General features: G+C 40.2%; 1 protein-coding gene across 2 annotated transcripts in view; it reads left to right on the plus strand.

Annotated features, from left to right (window-relative positions):
- The window catches only part of LOC106821395 (WD repeat and FYVE domain-containing protein 3-like), a gene marked incomplete at its 5' end in the record, with an annotated part of 51777 nt that extends 30171 nt beyond the window's left edge, over nt 1-21606 (plus strand). For both annotated transcript variants that reach the window (XM_014826166.1, XM_014826174.1), the window contains 32 exon segments: nt 386-459; nt 608-775; nt 982-1085; nt 1339-1432; nt 1664-1881; nt 2014-2204; nt 2454-2591; nt 2848-3054; nt 3281-3463; nt 3936-4137; nt 4819-4980; nt 5168-5309; nt 5687-5849; nt 6439-6639; nt 7549-7641; nt 8019-8229; nt 9068-9156; nt 9408-9576; nt 10471-10715; nt 11048-11172; nt 11441-11566; nt 12172-13000; nt 13764-13976; nt 14124-14271; nt 15110-15264; nt 15953-16045; nt 16151-16390; nt 16743-16865; nt 17109-17790; nt 18162-18273; nt 18840-19037; nt 19752-21606. In XM_014826166.1, coding sequence (XP_014681652.1) covers nt 386-459; nt 608-775; nt 982-1085; nt 1339-1432; nt 1664-1881; nt 2014-2204; nt 2454-2591; nt 2848-3054; nt 3281-3463; nt 3936-4137; nt 4819-4980; nt 5168-5309; nt 5687-5849; nt 6439-6639; nt 7549-7641; nt 8019-8229; nt 9068-9156; nt 9408-9576; nt 10471-10715; nt 11048-11172; nt 11441-11566; nt 12172-13000; nt 13764-13976; nt 14124-14271; nt 15110-15264; nt 15953-16045; nt 16151-16390; nt 16743-16865; nt 17109-17790; nt 18162-18273; nt 18840-19037; nt 19752-19875 — 6222 coding nt within the window.
- Between the last annotated feature and the right edge of the window lie 1734 nt (nt 21607-23340).

Consider the following 23340-nt stretch of genomic DNA (forward strand, 5'->3'; position numbering starts at 1 on the left):
ATATGTTCTCTGCATATTTACAGTTAAATTGTCTCTACTACGTGCAACATTTAGTGGTTCAATATTCACTAGAAACAGTTGATCAGTTTCTTACACTGCTTATGGCAGCACTTTAATTGCATCCCTAACACCTAATGAAGTTACACTACTCAACTTTTAAGCTGCAGTCTACAGACTGAGGGGGTATTTATTATTTATTGAGCAGAGTGAGGCATTACATAAAACGTCTCATATTCTGAGTGTATAATTAATAACGATACTGCCTACTGCCCATGCTGTCCTAAAGTGGTTGAGAGGTGCCCTGCAGCCATTCTGACCTCAGACACCCTTGTGAATAGCTGAGGCAGCTTTACAGATATATATAATATGGTTTTGTTTTGCACAGGTATGGCACGATGCGCCATGTGATTTGCAAAGGTCCTTGTACGAGCACTTCTATGATCTGGTCACGGAATCTGGGTATGAAACAACATACATTATCATTAGACATACGATTGGGATACAATAACTTGCAAGATAATAGTGCAGACATAGTTCACTCCAGCATCAGTTCCTGATGTAATGGTTGCATTGACATTTTCTGACATTCTGACATTTTCTCGTTCAGTTCAAGAGAGTTCAGAACAAACCTGAAGCTGTTAAGAGAACTCGGCATGGTGCAGAAGCTGCTGCACATATTGCGCGATCCATCATTGTCAGATGCCACGATCAAGATCATTGCCATGGTGCTGGGTACCTTGCTGCACAACACTCCAAGAGTAAATGACGTCCAGAGGTAAGTTGCTCGGCCAGGTCTTTTTGCCATACACCTCGACTGTATCCTGATTATATATAGGCCAGGATTCAGGATTATATTGAAGTCAGGATCATTGGCAAATTTGTGTACAATATCTTTATAGAATAATCCGTATTTGATCCATTTTCTGATAACGTGGTATGTATTTCAAACTGTAGAATTGAATGGTGAATTGTTACATACAGGTTTGGACAGTTCGTTGTCTCGTTGCTGCCACCGCACTCTGCCATTGAGCGTCACCTAAATCTAGAAGCAACTAACGACGAGTCCTCAACTCCAGATGGATCAAGTATGATTCCCCCAGTTTAAGATTTTCATCAGTTGTTGTTTCTGAATAATATGAAAAATGCACATGCCAGTACTACAGTTGAAATAGGCTATTTTTTTAAATTTTAAATGGATGCATTTGTGAGCTTATACTGTGGCATCTTGTACATATATACACCTGCCTAGTTATTAGCTAATATTTATTGACATTGATTGTATAAGTTGGAAGGATGCAGTTGGTAGCAAAAGGGTTTTTATGGCATGCTACTGTTTAGGTGATGGTGCTTACGTGTCGGCAAGATCCATTAGATTGAGGAACAAGTTGTTGCTACTTGTGCTGTCATTCATACAACCTGGCAACTGCCAGTAGTAAGTGCATTTTAATACCTATTCAGTTGAGCACTATTAAGAATGTATTTTTATAATGTATGGCTGGTATAAATGCTGTGGTAGTGTATGTTGATTGATAATTCATCGATGATATAGTTGTATATAGATGATAACAATAATGTTATATCATGTTGTATTCACACTTTTTGCAAAAATAGCATTCCACATTGCACTGCAACTGACATATGGCCGTTATTTATTCTCTTGCAGTATGTGTGACGAGTTGGCTCACAGCCTGGGTCACGACTGGGTGATGTTATGCATGCAGCCTCATCTGCACCACTCCACCGTAGTCCTGGGCCTACGCATCCTCATCTTGTTGCTTAGCAACCCTGCAGCAATGCTGAAGTTTCGTGATGGCACTGCCTGTGGAGGTTGGCTCGATGACACAGAAGCAGTGCTTCAGAATAGGATGGGAGTTGTGCTAGGTAGCGTTTTTATTTATTAATTTAATAATACGATACTGTAAATGTGTAATTAATTGCTAAGTGCACACTCTGTGCACATTCTCTTAAATTGCATTATGTTTATGAAACTAAAATTGCAACTCTGGGTTATAGGCTTCAATGTTGGTGGTGGAGGAAACAGACCTGACAACAGGGAAGTAAACAGGGAGGTGTGTCAGACACCTGGCTTCTACGTACTGCAGAGTCTCCTCCCTAAGCACACAGGAACTCCGGAAATCTACTTCCTCCTCATGTCGTTTCTCCTGCAGCAGCCTGCTAAAGACATCACGAAGGGGGAGCTACAGGTATTATATCTGCTGTATTCAGGGGGCAATAGTAACTGGAGCATTTGAGCCAAATAGAATGTGTTGCCATATATAATGAAGAAATTGTGGAATCATGGTGTATCATCTGTAGAGCCAGTTGTTATTATATTAGCTGGAACAGTTCTTCAACCATATTCCCTCATGTTTTATAATACATGAGAATATTATGTTCTCTGCTTGTGGATTTCTGATAGGGAGTGCCAGTTAATGTCTTGTTTACTTGTTTAGTTTGATCTGGACAACATCTGGAAGTTCGTCTTTGGGGTGACATGTAGTCAGAATGTGTCTATGATGGCAGCTAAAGCAGACGTGTGTCCAGAAGCAGCCATGGTGATACTGTCTATGGTTAGGAACATGCTGAACCAGGTAAATGACGTTTTACAAATAATGTGGTCCAAACCCTCTGTGTTGCAGATTGTGTTCTAAACATGGTCTTATATCATGGTATCTTTTATGCCATTTTCATTCGCAATATCCGTCACTAATACACTGCATCTGTATGTGTTTCTGTAATTCGATCCACCCAGTATGTTTTCACAATGCAATTTGGTCTAGTGCAATGTCCAGTCATTTTTTGTGCAGTTCTCTTGGCACTCAGTTCTGTGTTTACATTTGTTAATAGGAAAGCAAAATCGATGAGTGCGCGTGGCTGCTGGACTACCCTATCACAATCATCCAGTTTATGTTGTTCCTCTACCACCACGTGCCAGCGTTTACTCAGGTGGCCATGTCTGCAGACTTCCTCTGCTCTCTGGCATCTACGCTGTTCCCGTACAAGGCCTCATCGGAAGGGAACAGCGAGGTGATCACACCTACAGAGGAGTATAAGGTGATTATAGATACAACAGACACGTTCCACTTGTTCGCTTATTGTCTGTGCTGCCATAGCTGTTTGTATTGATGTTGGTTTTGGTGTGTTTTGTTGTCAGCAATGTCTGACCAATCACCCATGCTCTACTAATATTATGGGGTTTCTGACTGCTCACGTGCATCACCTATATTATTTCAAAATGGTTCATGCTCGTTTCTGTTAACATAAAACTGGCTGCTTCCAGGTTGATCCATTATCAGAAGGTCTGCTGATTGTCAGGACCTGTGAAGGGCCAAACGGAGCCAGCAATCTCACAGCGCATCCTGCCAGAAAGTTTGTGATCGACCTAATGAGAGTGATTGTAATAGACAGCCTGAGCCTCCCACCTGCTGTGAAGGGCACACCTGTGTTGGATTACCTGCTAGAGGTGTGGAATCTTCTTACCGTCTATTTGCTGATCTCTATACCATACGCTGATTCTATACCACAATTGCTAATTTCAAAGTATACAGCACTAATCGTTTTATACAGTGTAAATAAGGCCAGAACACTGCTGGAAATTAGAAACAATTCTAAATACTTTTTTCGTTACGGTTATTGGTGGACGTTATCGTGTGCATGTGCAACAGCTCATTAGAAACAATAGTTTCTAATTTTCTCAGATGTTAAGCGTTAGGTTGGTTGCTGGTTGTTGTTGTTGCAGTGTGTCCTGACCGTAACACTATTGTAGCACGCACATGCGTATCACCAGCATTGTTCTTTTTGCACTTAAAAAATGGTGTGGCTCATAAAGAGTGAGAGCAGAACTCAACGAGATTCATGCACACGGCATTTTTATACACGAGAATATTCATATCATTTCTGACGCATTGTCGTTTTTTCGTTTTGATGGAGACTAGGCAGCTCCAGAGTTATCGACTCGCAGTCAGCAGCGAGAGTTCCAGACTGCGTTGCTCAGCATCCTGATGGATCACCTGCTAGCAGCTGATGCGCTGCTGGGCGAGCAAGCTGCTCTGCCCATAGCACAAGGAGGAAGCCACACACACCTGGCCAGCAACGTGTTCTACTTTGCTACCAGGGTTGTGGACAAGTTGTGGCAAGGTGAGTCACCAACATATTGTGCTGTGTATGTGCATGTGTGCAGGTGTGTGTGTGTGTGTGTGTGTGTGCGTGTGCGTGTGCGTGTGCGTGTGCGTGTCGTGTGCGTGTGCGTGTGCGTGTGCGTGTGCGTGTGCGTGTGCGTGTGCGTGTGCGTGTGCGTGTGCGTGTGCGTGTGCGTGTGCGTGTGCGGTGTGCGTGTGGGTTGTGTGTGTGTGTGTGTGTGTGTGTGTGGTGTGTGTGTGTGTGTGTGTGTGGTGTGTGTGTGTGTGTGTGTGTGTGTGCGCGCGCGCGTGCGTGCGGGCGTGATTGCGTGCATGTGTGCGTGCGTGTGCATGCGTTTGAGCTTGCTTTGGGAACCCTTTCATAGGTATCTCCCTGATAAAGAACAATCTATAATGCTCGTTTAATACCAGTAACACTGTAATGACTAATAATCAAGGGAGCTCTAATAGTAATACAGATAAACACTGTTTGATTAAGTAGTATTTTATGTAGGTGTGCATTTCTCTGGTTAAATATGTGCACTGATTATTGCATAGGTGTGTATTTTATATTTGAGTACTAAAGTGGGACTTGTTCTAGTTACACTCAGCAACGTGATATTTCCCAGAAATGTTATTGTAATGCATAATTATTAGGGATTAGTATGGGTAGAAAAGCATTCATTTCGATGATTTTCAGGAGTCTTCCATAGAGATCCAGCAGAGGTATTTGACTTCATCCTAAAACTTATCACCCAAGCAAAGCGGCGCTCTCTGAGTGGCATTGCAATGGATGGGATTTACCACTGCCTTAATAGAGTTATTCTCTATCAGTTATCTCGACCTTCCTCGACTGTAACAGGTAAGCATTTGAATATTATAGTGTTGCATATTGCTGTGATGCTTGTATTATGTGTTAATAGCATGATAGAATGAAAACTGAAAGTTTCTGTTACAAAACTGTTATAACAACAGCATATGTAAATCCATGTTGTTGTTATTCACTGCATTTGGTTACGACTTCTAAGTTGAAACTTGCCATTCTTTAGAGCAAATGAATCTATTGGAAGCACTCCACAAGCTTACCAGCAATCGTACCCTCATCTTTGGTCCAGGCAACTACGAGTCTGAGTTCATCGGCTGCCTTGTTTACTGCCTCATTCAGATTTGCGAGGAGGAGCAAATATCTAGGTATGGGAAACGCTATGAATATTGAGCTTGCCATAGTGTATGGGATCCTTTTTTGTTGTTATTGGGCCAATAGCTTTGAAGGGGGGTGATCATTTTTCCTAAAGGGATAGGGTGGAATGATCATGGTTAATAATCACGAAAAGTGGATAATAGTTGAGTCATGGTAAAATGCAAATACATTTATTATTTATTTATTACATTTATACATTATTTTTTATACTGCCACATATATCATACATTTTACAGGAGTTTAGTTATAGAATTATATTTTAAACATAAATGAATGTATGAGTCCTGTATACTCGAGTAGATATATCTGTGAATAAAAGTAATAATGTTGTAGAGGTTTCATGGCGACCCCATTTTGTTTGCACTAGCTGCTCAAGTAGACAGACAACGTGGCATGTTGACCCCATGGAGATCACTGCAGAGGTCTTTCAGTCAGTCCCAGCCAAGACACCTGACCCATCTGACGGACATGCCCTGCTAGTGACCGCAGCCAGGCGTGTCTGGGAAGGCCTATATGCATGCAAAAAACCGGTGAGATGTGAGATTTCAGTAGGATTTATCTACTCGTGCATACATCGTACATAAATAAATAAAACTTCTTCAATCATACTTAGCATGTGTAGTGCATGGCTTCCTGTCATAATTTTATGCTGAAAACGTACATTTAATATATCTGAGTTTATATCAACATGACAAGAATGACTGACGAACCCATTAACCGAATGTCAGTTGCTAAGCAAATGCTGGGAAATATTTGGCACATCTATTGATAACTAGGGAATCTAAACACAGATGGCACAGTATTAATGAGTGTAAAAAATTTACTAACGTGTAATCCAAGCTTCATTGAAAATAATCGAACATAAAAATGCTAGGTAATCTGCACCCAACTCTGTTAATTTGTGCCAGTTATGAGTTGAGCTCAGACCTTGCTCATCTCCTTCCAAACTACTGCCCTCATTACACAATTGCCATCCATAGTTAGTATGTTGCTATAGGGTGATTTATGGTCTAACAAATAACAGAGGCAATGCTTGGTACACCACTAAACCTAAATAATTGTTTAGTTGCAAATTCATTTTCTCTGCTTACATTAACCATGCTGTGTGAAACATTGTAGGTGATTGAAGATGTGTTTAAAGTATCATTGAACATGGAAGCAGGCAGCATCAGAGGTCAGTCAGCCCCAGACCTCATGTCTATTCAACCCCTGGTCAGTGACGCAGCTAACAAACTATGGCTCTTCTATGTGGAAAATGAGAGGAAGGCTCTGATTGGTGAACCGATTCAGCTTACCTCACAGCTACAGTCCATGAGCAGCGTGAGTACTATCAGTACCTGTTTATAAGAAGCACTGCATGCAACCATAACGTTAAGTGTAGTCCTTTGGGGAGTGTAAGGTTCCTGTCCAAATTCAAGGGTATTGAATATTGTCTAAGCTTTCTAACCAATAAGTAAACTAAATTAAATTAGATTGAATAAGTTATGTTGGCTTTGTTTTGGTTTTGTCTGTCTGCGAGCAATCTGAAACCATGTTCGAAGCAATATCTCCGTAATAGGAAGATGTATAGTTACAATGCATGTGCAAGGTCGATGAACAATGCTACTTTTGATATAATTTTTATGCAATAAATCATAGGTAAACTGTTGGTCATCTGGCAATTTTTCATGTTTCTATAGTGAGTAATACTCCTCTCTATAACCTACATTCTGATATTATTAGATGTTTGCTGAGTCTACAAGTTGACATGCATGTGGTAAGGGATAATAAACCAAATATAGTTTTGGTAGCAAATTAAACCATGGCTCATTGTGGATGGTAAATTGCAGTGCATTTCAGATACACTATTTGAAACAGATCAAAATAATACACTGTCTATTACATTCAAAATGAATATCAAATAATAATATTGTTAATATTCAAGTTTTGGGTAAATTTCTGTTTTATATTACAAATTTGGTATTCAGTATGTGGTCATCACATGTGACGTCCAGACAAAAATCAAATGGTTTATTTATTATGAAATGTCTCTTTTATCAATTTTATCAGCATATTATTGTGAAATTCTATGGTCTATGCAAGTGCCAAAATTATTTGCCAAATAGTATAATTGCTCAACCCTGCAAAATACATTGGTGGCCTACAGCACATTAACAAGGCTGTATCGAAGTGAAGTATGTAGCAAATTGTGCAAGTATTTCTAGTTGCTTGTCATTACAAATGTTACAGAAACTAGTGAGAATGGGAAGCGGAATGACTCGTCTGGTACGTGGAAGGCAGCGCAGAGATTTTCCCATCCGCATCTTCAATACATCCTTGCAGGTGCACATTTACTTTACTTGGTGTAGGAGGTGGTTGTGAGAAATTAGAAGTCTGTAGTGCCATGGCATGATGCTGATCTTGCAGAATACTGCTAGTGTAATATTCTAATGAACCTTGCTTTTACTTCAGTATAGAAAATTGGTATTTTCTGTGCTGTGCTCATCTGGTGACAGCGCTTTCATAATTGTACTAGAACCCATTTGGGTGTCAATCCGTCTATCAAGACATGTGTAACTTTGTAGAACTATAGTACCCATATTCTGCACTTAAAATGCAGTCAGTTAGACAATACCATCTGAAATATGCATATGCTATTAATGTGCATCCAGCAGTTATATATTGTGTTAATACATTCAAGCCCTCTGTCATCATTACAGGACTATAACATGTGTACGTATACACACGTGTCTATTGTTCGTGACTTGGTGGATATGAGGCACAAGCAGTACCAGCAAAGCCAAGAGCACATGCAGCAGTATGTTCTAGATGAGTGGACTCAGATGGAGACAGATCTGACCAGGGAGCGTGGCTTGTGGGGCCCACCTATAGGCAGTGTCCTGGACAAGTGGATGTTGGACATAACCGAAGGTGGGTTTTGCAGTATATAGATTAATGATGTGTGATTCAGGGGAACATAATATATAGACGAATACATTTTGAACTTTTTTGGCTGCATTCTGAATTCCAGTCATGGAGCTGGGACAACTCATTGAGTTTTACCATCAAATAATACTCATTGATTTAGAATTGGATAGATGCTAGAGACCCTTACAGCTAGGGATAACTATTGGGTGCAATTTCACAATTGTAGTACTATTTATGTATTGTAAAATTCTTCTGTTTTGTGTTGTTATAGCACTTGTATGTTCGTTTGTACGCACGTACGTCCGTTTTGGTTCACTTTGCTGACAAGACTGGTACCTTGTCGATCCACTCATATAATCATAAATGTCGGTGAGCTAGTTGAGTCTACCATGCATAGATGATTGGGTCCAGTCTAATTATATACAGCAATGACACAAGTGTTGGTAATAGTTTTCATGCATATATATGTGCACAAACATACCTTTAATTTTAATGTTGAAAATATTGAAAATTATAGATTTTTCAATGAACTATTGGCAATAGTTATCGATGTTTTATTTTGCCATCGATGAATTGCTATCGAGCCAAACACTATTGTAATTGATCGAGAGTTCAGTGCATCATTATACTCCTAATGACAGCCTATTTAAAATGGATTGGTGGTCTAGATATTGAGTCATGATTCATGTGTTACTTTTGAGGGGCACTACTGATATAGTCATTGGCCAGTTGGCATGTTTTATCCAACTGGCATTAAATTTTTTAGTATAAAAATTTCCAAGTACTTCTAACAATAGCAGATACGTGATAACCAAGTTCATCACATGGTCTTGCATTGTAGGGCCATGCCGCATGCGTAAGAAATTGATGGCAAATGATAAGTTCTTCCTCCTGTACCCACACAGACATGATCATGATGCAGTAGATGTGGTAAGTATTAGTATAGTATTTAGTAGCAATGTAGAAATACAGGCACAGATTCAGATGCACACTTGCGCATGCACGCATCTACTCCAAAATTGTGAACCTGCTATGAAAAGCTACACTAGTAAAATGGTTTCCTTACTCATGTTGTTTGAAAGTAGAATCCAGTTATTAATGGTCAGTGCTGTTTATTACAATGAAAGCTCATAACCTTCTATAGTATCCAGTAATATTTTTACGTGTTATTGCTACTGTAGCCGGCAAGCACACGAAAATACAAGCATCCAGTAAGTTATGACAGTCGACTGTACGCTGAGAGATGCTACAAACAGATGATGTTTGAGCGTGAGGAGCAGAGTGTTTTTCCAGTTCAGAGCACCGACAGCTCAAGCGCATGTCTGGAAATGGAGAAGTTCGAGGAGATAGGTATGCGACAAATTTTCAACTATTATTGTCTGTCCTTATTAGCTTAAATACCTTTACTATGTTACTTCCAGTAAAGCAGGTGTTTTTACAATTATGTATGAGTTTATAATAAAAACCAATGGCTCTTACATCTGCAATTCATGCTGTTTATCTACATTTATCAAATTATTGTAATGACAATTATTGCAGCATGTTCATGATTAAAAACTTTGTGAAATGAATAACACGATCTTGGCTTTCATTATGACAAATTTAAAGTTATGTTTGCACACAACTACATACAATGTGTCATGGATCATCCATGTCCTAAAGATCAGTTGTTCTAACCACTCTCCATGCACAACATTTCTGTCATCAAGCTAATAATATGACACCCTATCTGTCGATGGCATATGTACACATTGATGTACAGTCCTTCACCATTATGCAGGTTTCTTGTGGGTCACTGAACATCTAAAATGTCCTAAATATTTATAATGACATTTTCCAGGCTTGGAAAGTACCGGAAAAGTTATTATGTTTGGTCCTGAATGTCATGGAAATTGACCACATATCTGTTGTGCCCACATTTTAATAATGTAAATATCAAGCGTGACATAATGAAGGTATAGCCTTGTTCACTGGCTGAAAGCTATTCAGACTTGCTTGAGACAAGAGTTTGTTCAGTAGTTCTGTAGTTGTTGATTGGAAGATACGAGATAGAAAGATTGTATTTGGCTTAAATTTCGAGTGCATGGAAAAATGCTTTGCCTAAGATTTAGGAACCTGCCTAAGAAAGCTCAGCTCTTACTGAACAATCATCATTGAAACCTGTATCACATGCAGACATTGTGAGATTGAAGTCTGTATAATGTGCTGTATGTATAATTAAAATATTAATCACATATTTTATAGGCCAGAAAACAGCCAGATTGTTGACATCGTCTCAAACACCGAAGAGAGCTGACAACGAGGATGATGACATCGATGCAGCGACCGACGCCAGTAGTGAAGTACACCTACTGTCGCCAGAGTCTGGACCAGCAGACAGCAGTAATGGCTCACACACCACCGAGGTCTCCCAGGAAGAACAGCACGGACAGCAGAGTAACAATCCAGACAACCAGACTCTGCTACGATTGCTGGATGAGGGAGAGAAGGTTGGTGCAGCGTGGTGGTGGCGTAACGTGGAGCATTACTCTATAATTATGTAGGGCATTGTTCAGACATATGTGCATTGTATAGGTTGCCATGTCCATTAAGTGATATCATCAACATATCTATACTGGTAGAAGGTATAGATAATATGTTCAAGGTAATAAGTATATGCTGATTGTAATATTAGTTTAAATGCCTGATATGTTAGTGTTCGCTATAATTTTATATTATAAGTAGAAAAGCTATCAATTTTATTGTGGCAATAGATCTGCAGCTATTGTTGGTAAAGTGATCATGTTTATAATTTTGTTCTTTTCATATGTTTTGCTTTCAGATTAGACACATGTTCCGCTGTGCACGTATAGAAGGCCTAGACACATATGAGGGACTTCTACTATTTGGCCAAGGGCACTGGTATATAGTGGATGGCTTCACTCTTCTCCGAAGCCATGAGATTAGGTAAGTTTATTCATGACTTCTGTTATTAGTTTTATCTTTTATTTGGAACATTAAATAGATAGTCCTTTGTAACTAATTTCCTGTTTAAAATTCTTTCCAAATAAATGTGATGTTATATAGAGCCTTATATATAACCATTGAAAGTCGTCCTTACTACTCCGCTATTCCAGGTGACCTGTTTGTGACCTATTTGTGCAGCAAATAATTTGTGAATAACTCGGAAACTACCGAATCCATGTTAGCCCTACCTCTTATCATGTTGGCACAGGGAGATAGACTGCATACCAGCTGAATTGCATGACCCGATAATACCAATGAAGGCACACTGTCCAAGCTCTAGTAAAAGTCACAGCAAATTCACCTATGAGGATATTCGTGAAGTTTGCAAGAGAAGGTGAGGATGTACTAGCTATGATTATGTAAATATGGGTAGCTCTTGATTTACAAGATAGTAAATCAGTTGTGCGTAAATCAAACAATGTAAATGGTAGAGATTAAAGCAAGTATTTAGTGTTTTTTTACCCCTTTCCTATTTGATTATACACCAAATGTGTGTAGTAAGGCTAACATGTCATAGAACACTCACACATCATTCTTTTAACCAATATGTGCACTGATCTGCGTTTTAAATTAGATTAGTTTACATATGTCAACAAAACTAGAGCGAGATTTTCACTCTCACGAAATGCTATTGATCGGTACCATGTCTATAAATATTTGCGTCCCATAACTACGTGCACTTGTTTTGTGGGAGCCTTTGAAAATTCTATTCCTAAGATAGCAAGCGCGCGTTCGCTGTTCATTTATGGTTTCATGGACTTACTGCAGCGTGGACTGTTATATATGTCTGTGATGTTACAGGTACTTGCTGCAGCGTGGACTGTTATATGTGTCTGTGATGTTACAGGTACTTGCTGCAGCGTGAACTGTTATATGTGTCTGTGATGTCACAGATACTTGCTATGGCGTGGACTGATATATGTGTCTGTAATGTTACAGGTACTTGCTGCAGCCCACTGCGCTCGAGGTTTTCTCTGTAGACGGTCGCAACCAGCTGCTCGTCTTTCCTCGTAAGGTGCGCAATAAGGTGTACGAGCGCTTTATGTCCGTCGCCACCAGCATCACAGACAGCGCGCACCAGTCGGTGTCGGGGCAGAAGCGCAACGCGACCGTCGAGCCTGGCACCGGACTGCTGAGCTCCCTCATCGGCGAGAAGTCGGTGACGCAGCGGTGGGAGCGCGGAGAGATCAGCAACTTTCAGTACCTCATGCACGTGAACACGCTCGCCGGCCGCTCCTACAACGACCTCATGCAGTACCCGGTGTTCCCGTGGATTCTCGCCGACTACGACTCCGAGGAGCTCGACCTGAACAGCCCGGCCACGTTTCGCGACCTCTCGAAGCCGATGGGAGCGCAGAGCCCCGAGCGCCTGCAGCAGTTCAAGAAGCGCTTTGTGGAGTGGGACGACCCGCACAGCGAGACGCCGCCGTATCACTACGGCACGCACTACTCGTCGGCGATGATCATCGCGTCATACCTCGTGCGCATGGAGCCGTTCACGCAGCACTTCCTGCGACTGCAGGGCGGACACTTTGACCTTGCCGACCGCATGTACCACAGCGTGAAGGAGGCGTGGCTATCGTCAAGCAAGCACAACATGGCCGACGTCAAGGAGCTCATACCGGAGTTTTTCTACCTGCCCGATTTCCTGACGAATTCGAATAACTTTGACCTGGGTGTGAAGCAGAGTGGAGTGGTGCTCAGCGATGTTGTGTTGCCGAAATGGGCCAAGAATGATTCGTCAGAGTTCATACGAGTCCATCGTCAGGTAAGAGTTCCAGCTCGTTTTCCCCACTTTTATGATTGATTAAAACGTAGGGCTTGAATTTCAACCTTGCATCGATTGCAATTGCTCTGGTTGTCCTCCTTAGTGTTACTTGCTTGGTAGTTGGTACCCAAGAAAAAGTTGTTGGTGTCCACTGCAATAAACCACCACGGCTGCCCTTTTGATTTGCCTGCCTGCCCTTCCCATGTACCTATGTATACCATATTGTAAGGGTCATTAAAAGGAAATGTACGTTGTTGTTTTCTTATGTGTGCAAAGACTACTTTGAAAATTGTGTTTTACCCTAGTAAATTGTTAGAAGGGAAATATTTTATATATATGATATCTATTCGTATGATTATAAAATTTCAAGAAATAGAGAAAAGCCCGTGAATCTTGGAAGTTAAAGTTATGTTTTCTCTGGAGTAGGAATACATGCAATAAATTTACAATTTACAAATGAACAATTATATCTGTTTATCAAACACATTTATTTAGTGAATTGATCAGTTAAAGTGAAAACACAATTGTAATCAGCTTGTATAGCAGTGAAAAAAATACACGGGGGCTCAGGGCGATTTAGCCCCCGAAATGCCAAAAAGAGCCCCGGAAATGCCAAAAAGAGCCCCCGGAAATTTGCATAGAGTTCAATGCAAACCAAATTTTAGAATGCTATTTTCATCCACGCGAGCTTGAAAAGTAGCCCCAGAAAAATAAATTAAATTTTTTTTCCTGTTGTATAGTGATATGTGCTTTGCTCTGGTAGGCATTGGAGTGTGACTATGTCAGTGCTCACCTGCATGAGTGGATAGACCTGATCTTTGGCTACAAACAGCAAGGGTCAGCAGCAATGGAAGCCAGTAACGTGTTTCACCACCTGTTCTATGAGGGAGCTGTGGACGTCTACAATATAACCGATCCACTGCAGAAAAGTGCCATTATTGGCTTCATCAACAACTTCGGTCAGATACCAAAGCAGGTGTGAGAGTATTTTAGGCAAACCTGAACAGCTAAGCATGTACTTAGTAGTAACGCGGATGTCTTCAGTTTGAACCTTTTTCCCTTTATATCCCTGAACTTTTTGGCTATTCGTGCTATGAAATATGAAAACGTTGTTGTTTTACAGCTTTTTAGGAAACCTCATCCTGCAAAAAAGGTCAGTCGTTCATTTCCTGACCGGGCAATGGATGTGTCACCTGCTGTCACTGTGTCATCAGATAGACTCTTCTTCCACAACCTAGACATTCTTAAGCCTTCTATGCAACCAGTGAAAGGTAATGTAGGTAGTGTGGAGCAATTGTAATTGGGTAGCAATCGTTTCGGTATAGGGATGTTTGCTAGTGTAACAATTTACTTGCTATTGGTTGTTTATACAGTAAAACTCGCATAAGTCGTCATCGTCTAACTCGTCAATTCGCATAAGTCGTCATGGAAGTCAAAGTCCCGATTTTCTCTCATAGTTAATCCATTGGAATAGCCCTGCTTAAGTCGTCATTTATAAGCCGTCATGTGCAAGTAGTCACCCTCAGACAGGTCCCATGTAATACAAACAACAGTAATTTCCCATCTGTAAGTCGTCATCAGAACAGAGCCGTATATATTCTGCTATACTAACTAGTTCGTTCCAGAGCACGGTCTCGCGGAATTACCGTATTTTTTCAGCAAGTGTTCCAAGAAAATTTGGCAGACGAGCACCGCAAATATCCTGCAATGTCCAAACGTGTAATCAACAGCGGGTGTTACAGATAGCCAGCGTGTGCCGCGCTTGCCGCTAGTGCGTACGATGTACATGCGTTATGGCCAGCAGCGGTGTCGATTGATGTACGGACCCGATTGTTTCATGTCTGCTATGTATGTGGCGCGAACTGAAGTTGTGTGTGGAGCATGTTTATGACTGCGTAGGGGTGACAGGCGCCTGGGAGGGGAGCCCTACATATAAGTCGACAAAATGACTGCTTGCACGTATGTCGTCATTTTCTTAAGTCGGCACAAATATGCTGGTCCCAAACGTGTTGACTTATGTGAGTTTTACTGTACTTGGAAATTACTTTGTACTCACAAGCGTCATTTACAACTGGAAATAATTTCAGTGTGATTTTTAACATATTTTAGAGCTGAGAGGTGCAGTAGGACACATCGTACACAGTGACAAAACCGTACTGGCAGTTGAGCAAAACAAGGCACTCATTCCTCCTGTATACAATCACTACATCGCATGGGGGTATGCAGACATGAGCATTCGTGAGGGGGTCTATGGCAGCGATAAGGTAAGAGTTGATTGGAGTAAATGTTTTCAGTATATGGTAGTGACAAGGATGTATGCCAGTGACATTATGAGAGTAAGAAAGGGAATATATGTGTCTATGATGCCGGGTACCCTGCAGTGCACCATGTGAGGCACTAGTATGTACAGGATGTAGAAGTGAAGTTTCAGGAAGATACCCAAATTACATCCGTTTCTGTGCAACTTCGTCCTAAATCCATGAATAGCCAAAACTCACAGTTTTTAGCATAACACATAAAATTGAGCCGTCAATATAATTAGATCATCAATGAAAGGAGGGTAATCTTCATATCTGCGAGCGTGCATGCAGTCTGATTTGAAGTTGAATGTGCATGGTTTTGAAGGAGAAAGGTATTAATTATATATAAAAAAGTCTTTGTTAGCTTGAAACTTGGGGATTAGACATAGTGAAAAATTGTCTGTCATTCAGATTTATTGGCATTAATTCATTACAAAATTGTTGCACCTGGAAAACGTGTGCTGCTGCTTTTGGAAATTCAGAAATAGGACATTGAGGATTACTACCTCACTGTTGTCAATAGAGGGATTACAATCTGGCAATAGTCATTCCAAGCCCATGTGGTCTATTTTATTAATATTTAATAGCCTTATACTATACAGCTATATATATACAATGAATATAATTCTTGAAACTGCTCCTTGCTTTATAGGCAAGCCATGCCTATGAATTATACTACACTGGGGAAGTGCTTTGTGCAGCATGTCCTAATTCGAGGCTGGTTATCACTGGGCACACAAGTTCGGTAAGTCATTGAAACCTCAACATGCAGAATAGAGCATATAAATCATATTCCTGTATTTCCATATTCTATGGTTTTCCTGGTGTAATTATGGACTGTGTTGTGCAGGTCGTACGAGTGTGGGAGGTCGCCAAAGCTCAGGGGAAAAAGCAGCTGATGCTGAAGAGGTCGTTGTACGGACACACGGAAGCAGTAACGTGTGTGGCAGCGTCGCTCGCGTACAATGTGATTGTAAGCGGTTCACGTGATCAAACCTGCATCATGTGGGACATGAACCGCCTGCTGTTCATTCGGCAGCTGTGTGATCATGGGGCTCCTGTAGCCTGTGTCAGCATTAATGAACTAACGGTAAGATTTATGGAGAGGCCTGCATGGGCCAGAGCTGCGAGTGTCCTTGGCCGTCTCTCCATTGTATTCGTTGTGGCAGCACTTGTTACATGTTTCATTTCTGTTATCAGGAGTAAATAATTACAAACATTTAGTTTTATTTATTTACTCTTAACGTCATGTTAGAAATAAAGGGACACCACTATACAGTCAATTTTTTGCAGCATTTACACACTTTAGGCATAATTTTTGTCACATACACATTCTATTTTCTGTAATAATAATAGATGTTGTAAACAACTTATAAAGGTTGTGTATCGTGTAAAAATAAAAAATACAGTAAGTTTAAATTTTAATGGTTACATTATTCCAGGGAGACATTGCTACATGTGCTGGACCCCACCTCAACCTCTGGAATATTAATGGGCAGAAAATCGCTGATGTCAATACAGCAACAGGGCGAAATCAGCAGATACTCTGTGTGGCTATGTCGCAAGTAATTATGCATTTATCATTGACAGTAAAATAATGTATTATATGTTTAAACACATTGTGGTATCGGCTGCCTGTTACTGCTAAGATCTGTCTGCATATCGGCATCCGGATATGCAAAGAAAATGAAGCAAGTTCCTCATGTGTACGTGACATCTCGTGTAGTCTGCTGTTGATACAATCATATATTTACGTATATGCAGTACTGTCTGTGTAGGTATGCCATTATTCTTTTTGGATCTTTCAGGTGATGGAGTGGGATCCGGAGAATGTCATAATGACTGGGTCTAGTGATGGCGTGGTGCGCATGTGGATGGTAGAGTTTGTACAGGTCCCAGACGAGAACAGCAGACACAGGTCTGCCTCCCAGAACACACTGACGTCAGACGCTTCGATTACTGCGGATGAGGATTCGGAAAGGGAGCCAGCTATTAGTCTTTCAAGTGGCACTCGACTAAGGACGTCAGTGTCGGCGGACAGCCTGTGTTCAGATAAGGATATCTGCACTGCACATACGACCAGCCATGACATAGATATTGGTCAGCAGGCAGACTCTGTTGACATCACACAGGATGCAGGTGATCGCGGACAACGTGTCAGTGAGGAAGGCTCGGTGATGAGGCCTCAAGCTTCGACCACCAACAACGTGGAAGCGTTGATGAGACCAGTTGTGCAGACAATTGTAGATGGTGCTCCTGTTGGGCTGACAATGGGGAGTGCATGCTCAACGGCGATTGACAGTACGGTGGCGGTGGTTCCCTGTGTGACTGAGAGCAAACTGGGTGAAAAATCTCTAACTATGCACAAGAGTGTCTCAACTGGTAGTGATGATAAAGCCAAGGGTGGGCTTGATAGACCGAAGCTAGGAAAGACGGATCCTTCCATTTTAAGCAGAGCCACGTCACGGAATCGTAACACATTAAGAGAAGGTATTTGGAAGCAAGTTGTAATAATAGTAACACAGTTCATATTTTTAGTGCTAATTGTTCTGGCCACAATAGTAAGTTAAATTGTGTTGGACCAACTAGGCCGTTAATCTGTTGAAAGTGTCAGAATTGAGTAACTGACGAGCATCTTCTGTTAGTGACCATCAAAAGCGTTACAAATCTAATCGTTAAAAATACGACTATGAGCTTCTAAAATAGACGACTGTTTTCTGCTTTATCAAGCTGGCTTCATCTTGGTATGAGGTGATCCACAAATTTACAGCGCTACATGATCTGACACTTCGTGTACGGGCCAATGATTACCAAATATTGCAGTGTACTGGTGTAGGTAATGTGCCGCAAACATGTTTCAGGTTTCATGTGGCAGCGACAGCTGGTGTTCCGCAGTAAGCTAACCATGCATACGGCCTTTGATAGAAAGGACAATACAGAACCTGCCGCCATCACTGCTATTGCTGTGTCCAGGTGCGCATCTTGAGCTGTTTACCTACTATGTAGCAATGTCAGAAAAATATCACCATGGATAGTCTTTTTTTACCACGGATAGCTTAAAAGCTTCATGCATTTCCTATTGTTTGAGAACTACGTGTTTAAATTAGTTACTTTGCTACAGTATCTAATTGCAGCTACAAAATGTGAAATCTTTTAGAATATGTGTTAATTTGTAATTACAAAATCAAATCATATTATATTAAATAAGCTTCACTGCCTGTGCCTTTTTCGACTGTGATAATGCAGGAGCACTGTAGATTGTAGAGTTACTGAGTACTACTGCTGGTGAATGTATGTTCCTGTATTATACAGGAACATGGCTTCACCAGAAGTTTAATAGAATAGTACAGTATATCAACACTTAATCCTGAATTTCCTTCATCCACTTTGCTAGAATATTACCGTGAGCTCTGCTGATTACGTTCCATCTATTGCAAACATCAGGTCCACATAAAGTATAGCTTACACATGTATCCTATGTTTTTAAAAGAGGTATTTGAGTGTTCTTGAGTGTCTATTGTTTATTACGATTATTTCAGAGACCACAAAACTGTTTACGTTGGTGATACACGAGGCAGAGTCTACAGCTGGTCAGTGACAGATCAGCCAGGTCGTGTCATGGCTGACCACTGGGTGAAGGATGAGGGTGTTGATGGCTGCATTGGCTGTGGCACCAAGTTTTCCTTCTCTGAGCGACGACATCACTGCCGCAACTGTGGTCAGCTTTTCTGCTCCAGGTGTGTGTTAGCATTTAATTATATGGTGGAACATTGCTGTAGGTTAAATGCCTATTTCTAGTTAAATCTGGTCGAATTTATGTGACACATAAAATTTTGCAGTTCGGTGTTCACTAGAAATATTCTCAAAAATGTTGTAAAAGCTCGATCATTTGCTTACACTACCACTGGCATTTGTGCTGCTCCACCAATACTGTGCCAATACAGCTTTTAGATTTAATTATATACTAATTTAAGAGAAGACAGATTACAATTTCACTATATGTCGTTTATTTTCTCGTTTATTTCACTATAAGTTTTAGTTATATTATGCTTATATTTATTTTAGACAAAATCATCCAGTCAAATTATAGTTAGATAAAACTGAAATCATCTTTGTGATTATTTCTGGTCAAAAACTTCCAGAATACAAATGAAAAAGGGCAACTTCGTCAGTGGGGCTCAGTTGTAGGGTGTCTTGACACTGGTCAGGATATTTGTTTTCTATGTTTGTAAAGAAAAGTCTATTTCTGAGTATAGAAATATGTAGGCATACTATTGCTTGGTTTAATTGTAAAAGTTTAACTGTTATGCCTACAGGTCAATCTTTATTATGTCAGTCACGTGTATTATGTCTGACAAAGCTTGATGGATTAGCATTCTGTTCATCCCTTGCCCTTACACGGTTGTGTTATCGGGGTGTTCGTATATTTACTAGCCCACATATCTTTACAGGTGTAGTAGATTTGAGTCTGAGATCAGTCGGCTGAGGATCATGAAGCCGGTGAGAGTATGTCAGCCGTGCTACAGCAGTTTGAGAGCAGCGCAACATGGCACTGTGGGGGACGGCTCAACTTGATTGACAGGCAGCTGTTGATGGTACGCGTAACCCTGTAGGTACTCATTGTATGCTAGAAGCAGAAGCAGCCGGATCCTATTCTGGGAATCGGTGGACACCGCCTTTTTCCCCCCCGAGGCACAAACCTCACAATTGTTTGTTTTCGCGATCTGAGCACTTTAGTCTGAAAGGGTAATATTTTTGGCTGTTTTAGGTTTTGTCACCATTTATAAAACCATACATCTTCCATTGTTATGTAGAGGCTTTAGCAGCTTACCTATGTTGTTAAGGAGTTGGGTCGTCATCACTACTTAGAACTAGCACATTGGGTAGTAATAGATTTTACGACGTTACAAATGGTTGTCACGTTATGCATTACCACCATCAGCGAATTGGCAAAAGTTAGGCACGAATATACTTGTGAATCATCAAGGTACCATTTGTGTTTTGTGGGCCTTGTATACCCTTACTTGGTTAGGACGTAAGCATCGTTCATTTACACAATAATGCACTTCTCCAGTTGAAACTGTTGCATTCTGCTTTTCGAGAAATTATAGACTTTACGCAGATTCATGTGGCCCAGACTATATCATAGCATTCCATAAATGGCCCTTTCCTAGAGCTCTAACACATTCATATGATCTAGCTGCAAAATAATGGGTCCTTTACTTTTTATTTAATTATTCTAAAAAGTGCAATTGTTAGTGTAACTGGCGTGTAATGCTTTGTTCCATTAGAACAGTTTGCCGTGCAACGTTAAAAATATATTAGTGAGTATTATGAATATATATATATAGTATTGTGCAATATCGTAAACTATCATGTCCTCCTATAAGTACTTGGTATACAGTTAGCTCTTGTAAAATGTAGGTAGATTTCCATTTAATGGTAAGTTACTAAATGACATTGAAATGGCACAGAGTAATTGGATACTGTTTCTAGAACCTAAACATGTAACCAGGTAGTACTGTGAAATTAGGCTTAAATATAAATATGTATATTGTTAAAATTGAAATGAACGCTTTAGATATGAATGTAACCAGGTAATTGATCTTGCTTGTGCATAATATAAAGATGTATCTAGAAAAAGGAATTTGCGTGCGTGGATATTTGTAATTATAGTGGAACATTCATCCCCATTTTCAGGCAAAGTATGGGCAAAATATGAATTGTAATAATGCGATAATGCGATATGAATAATTTATTAGCGATAATGTTAAAAAGGGTAGTTTGAGTTGTGCCTTACACAACCGTAACCTATACGGAGGGAATCCAAATCTAATTTGCACAAGTTTTTTTTTATGATAAATTATTAGTGGCATTTGTTCGTGTAGTGGAATGTGAAATTGGAGTGTGTGGGATGCATATCAACGTTGGTGATCTCCATTACCATTGCTCGAGGCGCTAAACCATATTACAGTGTTAAATTCTAAAGTATGTTCACCTTTAAATCACTGTTTATCATGGAAATATTAAACCTACGCATGGCTACATGAAACGTAATTTTTAGTATATATCGTAGTGCATATCGTAGCAAATAATAGTTGTATTTGAAGAATGAGAAAACATAATTATATATATATATATATATATATATATATATATATAGTCGCTCGTACAACTATTGGTATTTAACATAACTAAGATGCCTAACGTACGTGCATAGATACACTGCTGCTGCGGTTTATGGCTTGAGGCTGTTGTATGATTTTCATGAAAGTGTATATGTATATAATATATATTATATAGTATATAATACACGAATACGTGATATAGACTTATACATACTCCACATGATGCACGAATGCACATAAGTATATAATATAGCACCTAATATGTAATGTAATTATTGCTGCAAAAATCTGTATAGTGAAGCGAAAATTGCCCTATTAAATTGTAATGCAAGTTGCATGGTGCTTTTAAAGGTATTGAATAGATTGAAGCAATTGTAAATTTAGTTTAGGCATACATATGTAATTATTATTGTGTGGAAAATTTATACTTTGGCACCTAACAATTTTATTATGTTTCAGTAATTGTTTGGTAAGGTATTCATAGGAAACTAATGGAGAAACTTACTATCCTGAATGCCAAACGGAAATGTACTCCTACCAATAGCATCGGAGATCGTATTCATTGTGTAAACCAAAACGGCTTATCACTTTGTAACAAACGTAGTACACGTGTGCTGTTTTGTGTAGCCTTATCACTATCGTTAGGCAAACCTATATATATATATATATATGTTTTATTCGTTGCGTTTGTTTGTATGAATATCACTGCGGTGAAGGTTAAATTTAAGCGTAAACATTTAAATCTGTCAAGAATCGTGGTCGCGAATATTCCTTGTAAATCTTTGTGATTTCGTCATATATGAATAAATGAAATGTTTGAGAGAAATTTACTGAAAACATTTTATTCGTAGATCCTTATTATTCTCTACTTACTTACTTCCTACTTACTTACTTACTACTTACTTACCTACTTACTCTACTTACTTTTTATTACTCTACTTATTATTCTCTATATTAATATTATTTTCTTTATACAAATTAAGCGTTTATTTATGCGCGAGTTCACATATTTCGACACTCCAGTGAACTAGTATTGGATGATCATTCTGCAGATAGGTATCATATGTCAATGAACTATCTGATGTGGGATGAACCGTGGGTATTCCAATATACATTAGCATAGTGGAAATTGTAGTGGGATGCTGCGGCCAAAATCTGAAATTTTCGGGCGAGCGATGTCGGTGCGCCTTTTTATGTACATTAGCATAGCGGTGACCCCAGGGCGTGATGCTGCGAGCAAAGTGAATATTATAGATAGGATTTTACCAAGCACACGTGCTGTCGGCCCGCCCGGCTCCACTTTGAACGTATAGGAACGGCTGAACAAAATTTTCTTGCCAGTGAACGGCGACCGACGTCTGTGCGCCTTTTTCATGTACATTTGCATAGTGGGGAACACGTAGAGCGTGATGCTGCGAGCACAGGAAATAATATAGATAAGATTTTATCATGCTCGCGTGCCGTAAGCCCGCCCGCGACCAGTTAGAACGTATAAGAACGGTCGAAGAAAATTATATTGGCAGTTAATTAACGGTGACCGACGCACGGACGCCATCTTCATGTACATTAGCATAACCGGAACCGGGCGAGCGATGCTGAAAGGAATATTATAGATCGGATATTATCATGCACATGTGCCGTCGGCCCGCCCGCGACCAGTTTCACGGCTAGCGGGCCAGCGGCACGTATGCATGGTAAAATCCGATCCACAAAATTCACTTTTCACTTTACCCGCAACATCCCGCCGTAGATTGGAATAGCGCCCGCGTTGGTAGTCAGCCAAAATAGGTTTTGGACGAAACTTACACGCTCAAAATGGGCAGGGGGATGGCCGGGCGGGATGTGCATATAAATATAATGCATGTAAATATATATATGTGCATATAATAGTAAAATCCGCTCTAGAAGTTTC

The sequence above is a fragment of the Priapulus caudatus genome, unplaced genomic scaffold (assembly GCF_000485595.1).
Source record: "Priapulus caudatus unplaced genomic scaffold, Priapulus_caudatus-5.0.1 Scaffold4, whole genome shotgun sequence".
NCBI classification, from domain to species: domain Eukaryota; kingdom Metazoa; phylum Priapulida; class Priapulimorpha; order Priapulimorphida; family Priapulidae; genus Priapulus; species Priapulus caudatus.